The sequence below is a fragment of the Zootoca vivipara genome, chromosome 11 (genome assembly GCF_963506605.1).
Source record: "Zootoca vivipara chromosome 11, rZooViv1.1, whole genome shotgun sequence".
Classification (NCBI taxonomy): domain Eukaryota; kingdom Metazoa; phylum Chordata; class Lepidosauria; order Squamata; family Lacertidae; genus Zootoca; species Zootoca vivipara.
Window position 1 is genome coordinate 7,539,135 of NC_083286.1, and position 12,936 is coordinate 7,552,070.

Here is a 12,936-nt window from a genome sequence, read left to right on the forward strand (position 1 = left end):
AGTTTCAGGGAGGTTCGCAAGAATTGTGGGGGATACAGGGGGAAATGGCATCCCCTGCACTGGCTCAAACTCTCTTCTATTCACAAAAAAATCCTCTGCATTAAACCCAACACTATTTTATTTAGCTTTACTGTTCATTCACAGTAAATCGTAGCTTTAGATAATCCTTGAAACATGTTAAGAGAAATTGGAAACTCACCTCTGCACACCGTAAGGCCTTTCAAGAATAGGCTCTTTAAGCGGAGGTGGAAAGTGTCCGAAATAATCAGGATAAGCCACTTCTGAATATTCAGGAACAGACTTCGTATTTTTCACTACCTCAATGTAAAGTTCTGGGTCGTGGAGTTGTAGCTTATCAGGTACCTCGAGCATCACTTGGTCTCCCAGAGAAATGGAACAGGAAATTTCCTCCTCTTCAGGCTCTGCTCCAGAACAGCACAGCTTTCCCAGCTGGACAGACCGTCCTTCAAACAACACACTTCCACAGGGTGAAGAGTGTTGAAAAGGTTTATTACAGGCAACTTCACTGAGGCTAGTTTTACACTCTTTTTTGGTCATGGCCCTTGTACTATAAGAGTGCTCATTTTTGGAAGCATTTTGCAATGAAATTCTGTCAAAGTCTCTAACTATTTCATGGTTTAGGCACTGGCATGATGAAAACAATTTCTTGCGATCGCTTTGATTCTGTAAGCTATTGTCCGTGTTGCTATCACGGTTTACCAGACCCAAAAAGATGGGTCTTTTGTTACAGTCCTCTGTTTGTAGAGCAGGACCCTCCCTCACAGGAATTTCTGTTGCAGGGTTTGCTGGAGATGGCTCCTCTCCAGCAGTAGGGACAACAATAGACCCTCCTAGGGTTACATTGGGTGAAAAAGGCTTTGGTTCCTTGGAAACTAAGTCACACTCCTTAACATTAAGGAGAGAAGGGAAAAAGAGAAGGGAAAATAATTATTACAGACATTTAGACACTTGATTTAACAATGCATAAATAACACCAAAACTCCTGCCCAGAGACTTTACAATCTTAAGTTTTCAAAAGTGGAAAAATTAATCAGAAGGGAGAAACTTCCAGGCAACAGCAGCAGAATACCTAGAAGCGGAATAAAAAAAGGAGGAGCCAAATGCAGGTGAACCTGTTTGCAAGAACAAGCAGAATGTGAAAAAATGAGAATAAAGATGTATTTATAAAGAGCTTACACAATAATGCAGAAATGGAAAATGAATCACTTTACAAGCATAAGAAACAATTTAGCAATATGTACAAATAGCAAATACTGTATCTTATCCTACTTAGCATTTCTGAGAAGGAAAAGAGTAGATCCTGACAACAGGCTACATTCAGGGAAAGAGAAGACGCAGTAGGGGAGAATATCTCTGAGTCTGACAGCAAAGGGTATGTTGGACTTTGGTAGGACATGAAGAGCCCCACCTTTGGCAAGATCAGTTTGATATCTGTAGATTTAAAAATTCACTCAGGAGCTGCTTCCAGTAAGATGTGAAATAGGACAGGGGATGAAAAAGAAGTGGAGAGAAAAAGAAAGAGTCAGAAATATAAAGGTGCTTGGTGAATCCTTAGGAACGAAATGGAAAAATAAGGTCAAAAGACCGTTAAAGTAGGGGAAATCATCAGAAAGGGACAGCACTCAGAAAGACATCGAGAAAACCAGGAAGAAAAAGTGTCACAGAAACCAAAGACAAAACAAATTAACAAAGGCAGCAGATAGCTGAAGAAGAAACAATTAGCTGGAAAAGGGTTATTAGAAATCTTGGTTACGGTGCATTCCATTAAGTGAAGGCCATTCATTCAAGGAGTCACGTAGAGAAGATGAAAGTGTAGCAGCAAAAGAAAAAGGGAGGTCTAATTAGGTGTTTTTCTTTCAACAAGCCTGAAATCAGACGAGTAGAAAGTGAGCAATGTTATGAAGAAAAAGGAGGGGTATGCAAAAGAGGCATTCCAACAGCTTATGGGAGAGGCAGGTGCTGTTCCCTCCAGATATTTCTGACTCCAGCTGCCATCATCCCTGACCATTGGCCCTAAAGATCTCCACTTTAACTTACAGAAATGTGTAGGTTTATTTACAGGCAGCAACCAATTCATGTGGGGGTTCTGTTCCTGGACCCTGCGAGTACGGGTGCCCCGTCCTGCCTTGTTCTGGATGCCAAAGGACCTGCACATCAGCAATCTTGCATCAACTGCACACACCTAAAATGGTTTTTGCCTGTACTTACTGTGGCAATTAATTTTCTTTCTCCAGTTCAGTTGTTTGAATACAAAACTTTGCAAGCTTTGAATGCCGATTTGTATTTCAATAGTAGCAGCCAAAGAAAACACATCTTAGCAAGACTCCTAAACTATGCTTTTATTATTATTATTTTAAAAAGATACCGATGTCTGTACCTGAAAGTCCTCTATAAGTTCTGGGAAGAACTGTTCATACATTTTCAGATCTTCCACTGATCGCCCCAATTCCTGCTTTGGTTTCAGTTTGTTGATATCAGTCTCTATGTCATCATTCTGTAGGGGAGGAAGTGAATTTGCATTATTAAAAGATTTGTGGGACACAAGATACTATTTCCAGTTTAAGGTTACTGAGAATGTCTAGTTTTTTCTTCATACTGCAAATAAGGTTCTTTTGCACCTCAATAGAAAATACACAAAGGCTCTTATTGACTGGCGAGCTGATACTGGAATGGATCCAAAAAGAAGGAATCTTCCTCCGTTCAACCCATTAAAATGATTTTACAATAAGATGCTAACATACTGGTTAATGCCCTGATTTGTTGGAAGCATTGTGATGTATTGTGAATAAAAATATACACAGTGAGCAGGTTCACATGTCATGCTAAGGTTTGGTTCAGTGTGATATGAAAAAGCATGAGCAATGCTTTAGCTCACATGATCCCCCTTCTCTCTTCTTCTGCATGGCCGTGGCTTTCTCTTCTGCTCTTGTTAAGTGACAAAGAGTAACTGATATTAGGCATCTTGTTATGCTGGGGAATAGAGCCCTCTGCATGACGGGAGCATCTGATAAAGTTCTCCTAGTCTAATAAAGATCAAATGAAGAGAAGAGAAGCTTCCTTTGTCATGCACAATGATGTTGGGCTGTGGCTTCCATGTATATATCACTACCCCCCACCCACACAGTGAGAGTTCAGACAACGCGCATTTTCAATATGCATTGCTCAAAACAACACAACTCAACACCTGTCCCTTCCCCGATTGTTTCTACAATTACAGTGGTGCCTCGACTTACGAATTTAATCCGTTCCGAAGGCACCTTTGTAAGTCGAAAAATGCATAAGTCGAAAAACGCCATTGGAAACGTGATTTCCCATAGGAATGCATCGGAAACGGTAAAATTCGTAAGTCGAAAAATCCCTATCTAAAACCAACACGGTTTTTTCCGGATGTCGAGACATTCGTAAGCCATTACCCCCATTCGTAAGTCGAAATATTTGGTTGTCGAGTCGCTCGTAAGTCGAGGTACCACTGTAATTCACAAGCATATTTATGGTTTGGAAAACACGATGCACGCACAAGCAATTTTTCTGAAAGCTAATGAAAATAATTGCGCAATATCTGAGTAGTAGGCCCTCAGTTCCACTAACCTTAAAATCTATGTCATCTTCATTATCATTTTCAATCTCAGACTCTGTTTCGGCGTCATCATTGTCATCACTTTCATCTACTACGTCATCCACTGTGATATAAAATGCTCTATAAGTAGGGCAGATGTACGTTTTCTACAACATGTACATCCCAGAAAAGAAATGATGCATGTGAAACTTTTCACTCTCCAACTGAAACCTAATACTACTTATGAAGTTAAATGCCATGAGACCACATGCTGCATATGTAATTACACAGATTCCCCCAATGTTACAAAAACAAATCTATTAGACATAAGAGGACATGAACAATGTAAGGTAGAACAGAACAGCCAAGGCTATGCAAGATATCGAAAGTTGTTCTCTGTATCATCCAGAGAGTAGAAAGAAATCTGGTAGCTTTTGCCCTTCTGAGGCACTCCAGCATCCTTGAATAGGGCGCCTCAAGTAGAAGCCCAGGGGAGTATAGAATAGACTTATGTAACTGTTCCTATTCAGTTATTTAAATATGAACAAATTTGGCAGTTTTAGAGCAAGGCCTTTTAAGGGTGGAATTACATTTATCTTGACAAAAGCATGTTCCAAAACCTGCACTAGTTGTGAGTCCTGGAAGACCTGCTCCCTGCCTTGCAGGCCTTTTCCCACCTGGCCTGGGAGGGAGGGGCCCTGATGGACTCCAGCTACAAAAGCTGAGGCTGCTGAACAGACTCTTCAGGGAGTGTGTTGCGGTGGGTGGTTGTTGTGGTTAGTGGTTTTTTTTGTTTTTTGTTTAGTATCTGTATGTTTAGTGAAAATTGTTCAATTTGGTTGCGTACGTTTTGATGTGTTTTATTTATTGTTTAGGACTGCATTTGTTATATTTGTAACTATGTAAATGTTTTTCATGTTATAAGCCACCTTGAACCTAGTTTTAACTAGGGAAAGGTGGCATACAAAGAAAATTATGTATGTGTGCATGCATGCATGTACCGTGTTTCACCAAAAATAAGACACCGTCTTATATTTATTTTCCCTCAAAAAAAAAAACACGGTGGCTTATTTTCAGGGGTTGTCTTATTTATTTTTTATTAAGTATGGTACAGTTTAACCTACAAGGTTTAACTGCCTATCACTATGGCTTATTTTCGGGGTATGGCTTATTTTCGGGGTATGACTTATTTTCGGGGTATGACTTATTTTTTTTGAGAAACACGGTATTTGTGAGAAAAATAGCCAGTGGGCAGGAGAGGTGCTTAACCCATTCCATGGCCACCATTTCTACCCTTGCATTCCACTCAAACCCTCAGATGTTTTTCCTACCCCACTGCTTACTTCTGGTTTTGAAATGAGTGGGAAGATCTATACATCTGCCTGTTGGGGCACTGAAAACGGCTTGATGGATTAAATATTAAGCACTTCCCTCCTGCCTCTCCCCTACAAGGGTTCCAAAATGTATGGGCGGGGGGGGGACGACCTACAGCCACATGCACAGCCTTCAAATTTAGCATGCGGGGATGGTCATTTGCAAGAAGTTTCAAATGTCTAACATGTCCAGCATCACCGTAATGGCCACTGGCAAAGGATCCAGACACACACACAGTCTCCACAAAGCTCTCATTAGTAACTGATCTTCTAGATTCAGAGTCAGAAGCATAAGTGTTGGCACATGAAAGTTGTGCAGCAAGCAACTATTATAGCTGTGGGTTAAAAGATAGTTCTATAAGAACTACACCCACAAGTATCTCTCCCTCTGTTGTTGGTCTTATGTTCAGACAGGCAACTCCCCATAGGTGAAGGGCAAAAAGCAGTGAGAACAGAACCAACAGCATGGAACTGGGTAAAGTAGTAGTATGGATAAAGGGAGGAAGAGGCAGACAAGTAGCAATTGTTATCCCTGAATTCTACAAGCCTGCATTCTTTTATTGTTGGCCTTCTTTGTCTCTGAAAGCATGTGTCTTCAATTCATGAATGGCAGCACACCTTTTTATTTTAGATACACTGCAAGAAGACCGGTACACATGGTTGTACACTAGACCATACTCCCCAATGCACCCATCCATTGTCAACTTCAAACCTTAAGTGGATGAAGTGTGAAAGTACTTTCACTCATGAGATATACAAGCAAATTATAATTTTAATGTTTTGAATGCTAGATTAATAAAATGAATTCAGGATATACAGCACACATTTTCAGACTCATTCTTTTGGATCTGTCAGGTTTATTATATATTCTAAAGACTTCAAAAGGCAATGAACTTTGTTGCAAAACTTATCTCTGTGCAATAGATCATTTCATTATTTTACTTAATCAAAATGAAAACTGAGGCGTCACATTTTGATCTCCTATTTATGAGGCATAAATTTCAATCATCTAAATATATAATCTTTTCTTTAAAAGGGGGATATAAGGTTGTTGTTTTTTTAAAAAACCCAACAACATTCTGCATTGAACTGTGTAGTATTAAGACTTCAAAAGTAGGCTGCTAGAACAACCAGATAATTGTAAGCTTCTGTGTCTATGTTTTTTCCTAAGTCTCATAGGAAAGCAGATATACACAAGACCATGATGTTTCAAAATTAAGCATACCTTCAGGAGGCAAACTATACAGCTGATACACTGGACCATTAACAGGGATGACAGGTAGTTGGAAATGGAAAGCACTTTTAATGGTTGGCAGTGGAAGACGGTTTTTAGGATAACATTTTCTCATGATTAGACTGGATGTGTTGACCAGTGGATCAAGCGTCCTTACTGCAAGGCATTCCTAGTACAATAAACAAGCATTATAAAACAAAGCACTGCATGTCAAATAATGTCATTGTTTGTGCACTATAGTTCTACTGTAGTAAACTGCTAGGAATAGGAACTCTTGAAGGAATCTCTTCATTTTATGATAGAATATTTGCCTTGATTATGTATTGTCATTACAGTGGTACCTCTGGTTGCGAACAGGATCCATCCCGGAGGCCTGTTCGCAACCTGAAAAGGCCGCATCCTGAAGCGGTGCATCTGCGCATGCACACGACGCAATTCGGCACGTCTGCACATGCGCAACAAGCAATTTAGTGCTTCTGCGCATGTGTGCAGGTTATGGATGCACCGAACCTGGAAGTAACCCATTCCGGGAATTCCGGGTTCAGCGCATCTGTAACCTAAAAAGACGCAACCTGCAGCGGACGCAACATGAGGTATGACTGTATTAATATACACACAGCTTCAAATATTCTAAGCAGTTCACACAGACAATATACAGAATACAATAAAAGACAGTTACAGATACAAATCACAAACTTCAGTATACAACAGAGTAAACTTAGAATGGAGATAAAATACAGTCTAATCAAGGCCTGAGAAAAAAATGTTTTCAGTAAGTGATGGGAAAATATAAAAATTTGGTGCCTGTGCAACACATACAGGGACAGAGCTCCAAAGAACAGGAACTGCCAACCCAAATTTCAGTGACACATAACTGCTAACTGGAAACTGCTAACTGCCACATAACCGTGGGGCTTGGAGATATCAGTAAAAATTGTAGCATAACTCTAGTGAAATGAACAACATTCATGAACTATTGCTCAAGTTCAAAGGGCGCCATAGCCCAAGGAAGCTGGGAAAGAACAAAGGTAAATCCCATGTCCTCCTGATGATACAAGGTTGAGATGCTGGAATTACTGAAGCACAACTATTGATGGAATTAAAATCAAAGTTCAAGCAGCAAGCAAGTTTTTCCAAGTGGGATGTTCAAGAATGACTGCAGTTTACCAACATACTGAGTGCAGAATGTTGCAAAGGACATATGTTCAGTCTTGGTTCAAATGCTTCTGCAAAAAGTCTATGACCAAATTCCTGATTACGTACATTAACCAACTTCAAGTAGGTCAAGGAGGCAATAATGTATACAATCCAATTTCAAGACAAATGGCCTTGCATAACTGTAAAAACTAGAACGTCATAATTCAGTTTGGAACAAATCAATAGCAGCCCAGGTGTAGAATCTGCTCCCAAGAAGATTGAGGGAAGAACTGCCATAACATTCTGCAGATATTTGCATTTCATTTTGCTGCTGCATTTGCAGTAGATAGAGGTGATCTGGTTCAGCCTTAGCACCAAGAACACTGCAGACATTGATGCCATCATACTGCTTTTAAGCACAGTCATACCTTGGATCTCAAACACCTTGGCTCCTGAACAAATCGGCTCCCAAAAGTGTTCTGGTTTTCGAACATTCTTTTGGAAGCCAAACGTCCAACAGGGCTTCCGATTGGCCAGCAGGAAGGTCAGAAGCTGCACTTTGGTTTCCGAACATTTTGGAAGTCAAATGGACTTCCAGAACGGATTCCATTCGACTTCCAAGGTTCGACTATACATTGAAAACAGTTTTTTGTCTCCAATTGGTTTAAATCTCCAGATGAGTCTCCCTCAAAAACTATCTGAAGTTCCTCGCTAACCTTTTCTAAGATACAATTCTTTAAAAAATAGCTTTAAAAGATTTTTTAATGTACCTTCTCTACGCATACTACTTCCCTTTCTTAAAATCCACCACCACCCTTTTTTTGAGCATGATTCCTTGCTAGTGATAGAGATTCACAGAGGACTAAACAGATTAATACAGAACAGGGATATCAATTGTTAAGAGATGAGGTGATTGGGTAATTAACTGTCAAGTACAGATTAATTTAAATTTATGTCAAAAGTAGTGGATGAGATTGAATGCATTTCTTGTGAAGTATGATGATTCTTCAGTTGATGAAGAATAGCAATAATACAACTTTTAAGATTTTACCCATGTATTGGGACATGCACACAGGCAACTTTGTATTATCATCTTAATGGTACATATAAATAGGCTTCGCTGTGGATTCATAGCAATATAAGCTTTTTAAACACTTACTTGTGAAGTGTTGTACAGAATTTTCATCCCATTGACATCAATGAATGCTTTTCTTCCCAACTTGATGTTTGTAATGCTCTTTATAGACTGCAAGATGCCCTTGCGGATCAACATGTGTCTATGCCGACTATCATGGCGATGCCAGTCGACGTAAATTGATAAAAGCATTTGGACATAGCCTCTGTCTACGGCTTTCCTTGCATTTGTTTCTTGGAGGGAAACAAATCAAGAGATCTCAAGAAACCATAAGCAGTTACAACATGCCAAAATGTACCAAAATATGTAAATCTTTTTTTTTAAATGTCTTTTAGGATAAAATACATTTAGAAATGCATACACTGAGATTATCTTGTATTAAAATATGCACTTAAATATTTTTGCCCTACATATGCTTTTTAAAAAATCTTTGCTGATCCCTGTGATTGCTGTGAGAACAGGATAGAATGGACATATGAACATATGCAAAATTGGCACAGACAAGAAATAGACTTATCTGCCCATACCAAGCTATAGCCATGAACAGATATTACATACAGAAGTCAGTGTGGGGTAGCTATCAGAGTACTGGACTTAGACTGGGGGCACTTGAATCAAATTCCCATTTAAGCTATTAAACTCACTGGGTGCCCTGGGACCATTTAACATTCTTTCATCCCAACCTAATTCACAGAGTTGGAAAATTAAAATGGAGGGCCAGGGTGAATGTACTGTATACATTTCTGAACAAACTGGAGAAGGTTTAGGAAACAAACTGTAATTTTTTTTAAAAAAACCAAACCCATCCATCAATAAAAATAGATATTGAAGCAATTCCAAATAGTATGATGAGTATTGCAAAACAGAGATTAATCCAAAGTGTGCCTAACTGATGTATGCGTTTTCTGCATATTTTGTTTTAATCCCTCATCAAAACAGCTCACTGATATAATAATCATGGAATTGCTGAGTCTTTCAATACACAATATTGGCTACTAAGCTGCAATTTTTAAAATGTTTATTTTCTGTGTAAACACCGGGTGACTGCCAGCAAAACTTTAATCTGCTCACATTCCATATCTTCTGAAATATTAAGGCATACACTTACTTGATTTTAGCAATGCAGTAAGGGTGTCTAAAGCAACTCTGTTAATATAAATATAAACAAACAAAAAACAGACAAACTATTAGATTTAGGTAACATTCCTGATCATTGATAAGCATCCTAACTCTGCATGTGACTGCAATCCTAAACATGATAATGTGTTGAAAATGAATAGTAATTCGAAGCTATTTTAATTTGTTTTATATTCCGTAAGTTTGGTCTACCTGCAACAGCAAGTATCTTTGGGGTAGTGTGAGTAGAATGGCTAATATGCACAAGAACCGGGCACAGAGCACATTCACATTCACCATGTTTTCCCAGCTGCCATGCCTCCCCTCCTTGCCCCACTCCAACACAAAAATTCAGCACAGTGGAAGTTTTTTAAAGCTTACTTTGCTCATGGGAGGACAGGGCAGAGGAAAAGAGGCCACAGACAGGATGGGGAGGGCCCGAGTCATATCCCACCCATGGGCTAAAAGTTCTCCACCCGTTTTGAAAGAACTTTGCTCCAGAAACACTGTCTGACAAGTTTGTTGACTACTTCAGCTATTTTGGAACTTTGCAATAAGACAAGTTCGCTGACTACTTTAGCTACTTTGCAACTTTGCAATACAGTCGTACCTCGGGTTGCGAACACCTCGGGTTACAAACAACCCGGGTTACGAACTTTGCAAACCCGGAAGTATTTTCGCCCCGCGCGCGTGCGCAAAGCGCAAAAATAGTGAAAATAGCGCTTTGCGCATGCGCAAAACAGCGGTTCGGGCCCTTTTCGGGTTACGAACTTTTCGGGTTACGAACTGCGACCCGGAACGGATCGCGTTCGTAACCCGAGGTACCACTGTACAAAGCTTTTCAACTTGTTTCTTATTGAATGACTTTCTGCTGTTTGGTTCCATTCATATCAACAGGGACTTTCAGAGACCTATAGGATTTGTTTTCATGTGAATTATAGTAGATAGGTTCAGTTACCAGCCTTGTTTTTGATATTACATATGTTGTAAATACATTCTGTTCATTTGAATTTGATCACGTGTTGCCCAGTTTTTGGTTTCATTTCAGTGTTTGCAACACAGGGGTTTGATTTGTTGCTTACCAGTTAACAAAACAGCAGTACAAAACAGCAATGTAGTATTAAAATAAACACGGTCCACAATATTTTATTTAAAAAATCAATTCAGATGTTCTACTTACTTCATAAGACTGGTGTTCTTTTTGCTAAAAGGACCAATTATCTTAAATATCAATTCCACGAGTCCATTCTTGCCCAAGGATACAGCATTTACAGCTGAAATTTTAAAAAAGTTACACCAAAGTGCAATGTTATTGATGTAAATGCTTACACTTGAAGCAAGGCAAATATAACCAATGCAAATATAATCAAAACACTGTCTTACCTATTTATATTTCACTAACTTAGCATAAAAATCCCAAAACTAAGCATTCGACTTGAAATTCTGTATGCACACGTCTAGTGAAGTTTCAGGATACCTAAATGCTACTTATATGTATAAACTCTAAGGCAGAACACCTGCTATTACACTGGAATGTTAACTATGTTTTGCAGATTACAGTATAGTACGAGTGTTGGCAAACTACACTACTTCAGTGCATTTGTTCACTTCCTACTCTCAAAATTTCTATGATCTGAGATGCTTTCCCATGCATCCTTACACCTGCACAGCCTAAGAATATCAGCAGAAATGAGTCAAGAATTGATAAGCAACATTTACTTTTGGGTTGTTACAAATATAACTGGACTCCGGAGATGTAAATACCAGGGAAAAAACTGGGTGTGTTGTTTATTTTTTTGGGGGGGGGAATGGGGACAGGTTTCTTCCATTATTTCTAAGGACATTTCCCCAACAAAAAAAATGGCAATTTGGGGGAACTGAAAGTAACTTCCTATGAAATATTTTTCCCTTTTGGAATGAGTGCATTAAAAAGGTAAACTGCTGTGTCCCATGTTATTCATACTCAGAGTAAACCTATTTAAAATATTAGGTCTCTCCCCCCCCTTCCATCACCCATAGGAGTGAGGTCAGCTGACTGGTAGGTGGGCGTGGTTTTTAAAAAGTGATGTCACAAGCTAAATTTGACACACAGGATTGGCTTGCCAACTGGAGGTTCTTCAGCCTGCTCTCCAGCATCAGGTATCTGCAGCTTGCATAAAACTAAGGCAATTACATTTTAGAGGCTGCAATTCTATGTCTGCTTACTTAGGAGCATGATCCAGACTAGGCGATACTTTTGAGGAAGCATGCACAAGATTGCATTTGGCATATTTATGAATGTTACAAAGCAATGCTCTATGCCAGGCATCCCCAAACTGCAGCCCTCCAGATGTTTTAGACTACAATTCCCATCATCCCTGACCACTGGTCCTGTTAGCTAGGGATCATGGGAGTTGTAGGCCAAAACATCTGGAGGGCCGCAGTTTGGGGATGCCTGCTCTATGCTAAGTTATAAGTAAGTTCACAGTGGGCTGCTCTGACCCCTTGAAGTTCCTCAGAACACCAAGCCACTCTTGCTTCAGAGAAGACATGATTAAGTCATTTGTTTTCAGAACTCTGGAGCCCACTTCAACATGGGACCCTCCTACAGGCACCTCCTATCTTCCTGTGCTTGGGTTCCTCACTTCCTTTAGGCTTATTGCTGCATAGAAGTCACTACCCCTCCTTCCCTCATTACCATCCTCCTATATTCACCCCAGCAGCCTTCCACCTGGCTTTTAGGAATTGAGGTGAACATGACCCTACTTAGCCCATGCCCAAATGTGCTCATATAGTAAGCGTCAGAACCTATAAGGCTTTTCCTGCAGCCCCACCTCCTCCTCCTTCCTCTCACCCTGTCTTTTGCCCCCATGCCCACACTTCCTTCTCAGCGCTTCTGCTTTATCTTTGTATGATGAGAGAGGCTGTATGCCCTCCAACCTCGCCCTGTTTCGTCCTGGTGGGACCTCTTGCAAGCACTCAAAGAAGCACACTATCACTAATGCCTCCTCACAGTTGTAGTATCACCCCATTTAGGCCTATATGAAAGTAAGTTTCCATTTCCCCCTAAAATTGGTGGGGTTTTTTGGAAAAACGTTTTTTTTAAAGCTTCAGCATTTCTGGAAATTTTACTATGCTAGACACAACTCTTGCTTAATTGTGATTAAGGGAGTGGCCCTGGGCCAAAGGACCCTAACTCTAAGCCCCTCTCCTCCTGTTACTGAATTCCCCTTGTGTTTAACCACCCTTGAGGGTTACGTTGGCAGTAAATTAACACTGCCTAACACCAGTGCAAGTTTGCTGGCAAATCTTCAAGGGAATCCTGGTTATCATTAAGTATGGTTAATGTTAGAAACACAACATTTAACTAAGGTGGAGCCTTATA

At 39.9% G+C, this 12,936-nt stretch overlaps 1 protein-coding gene across 7 annotated transcripts in view; it reads right to left on the reverse strand.

Annotated features, from left to right (window-relative positions):
* Positions 1 to 12,936, reverse strand: part of AGTPBP1 (ATP/GTP binding carboxypeptidase 1) — a 70,936-nt gene that overhangs the window by 23,828 nt on the left and 34,172 nt on the right. For all 7 annotated transcript variants that reach the window (XM_035100148.2, XM_035100145.2, XM_060280094.1 and 4 more), the window contains 7 exons: positions 10,753 to 10,846; positions 9,565 to 9,602; positions 8,481 to 8,689; positions 6,176 to 6,353; positions 3,610 to 3,701; positions 2,399 to 2,515; positions 200 to 906 (listed from right to left, as the gene is read on the reverse strand). In XM_035100148.2, coding sequence (XP_034956039.2) covers positions 200 to 906; positions 2,399 to 2,515; positions 3,610 to 3,701; positions 6,176 to 6,353; positions 8,481 to 8,689; positions 9,565 to 9,602; positions 10,753 to 10,846 — 1,435 coding nt within the window. The remainder of the gene's footprint in view (positions 1 to 199; positions 907 to 2,398; positions 2,516 to 3,609; positions 3,702 to 6,175; positions 6,354 to 8,480; positions 8,690 to 9,564; positions 9,603 to 10,752; positions 10,847 to 12,936) is intronic.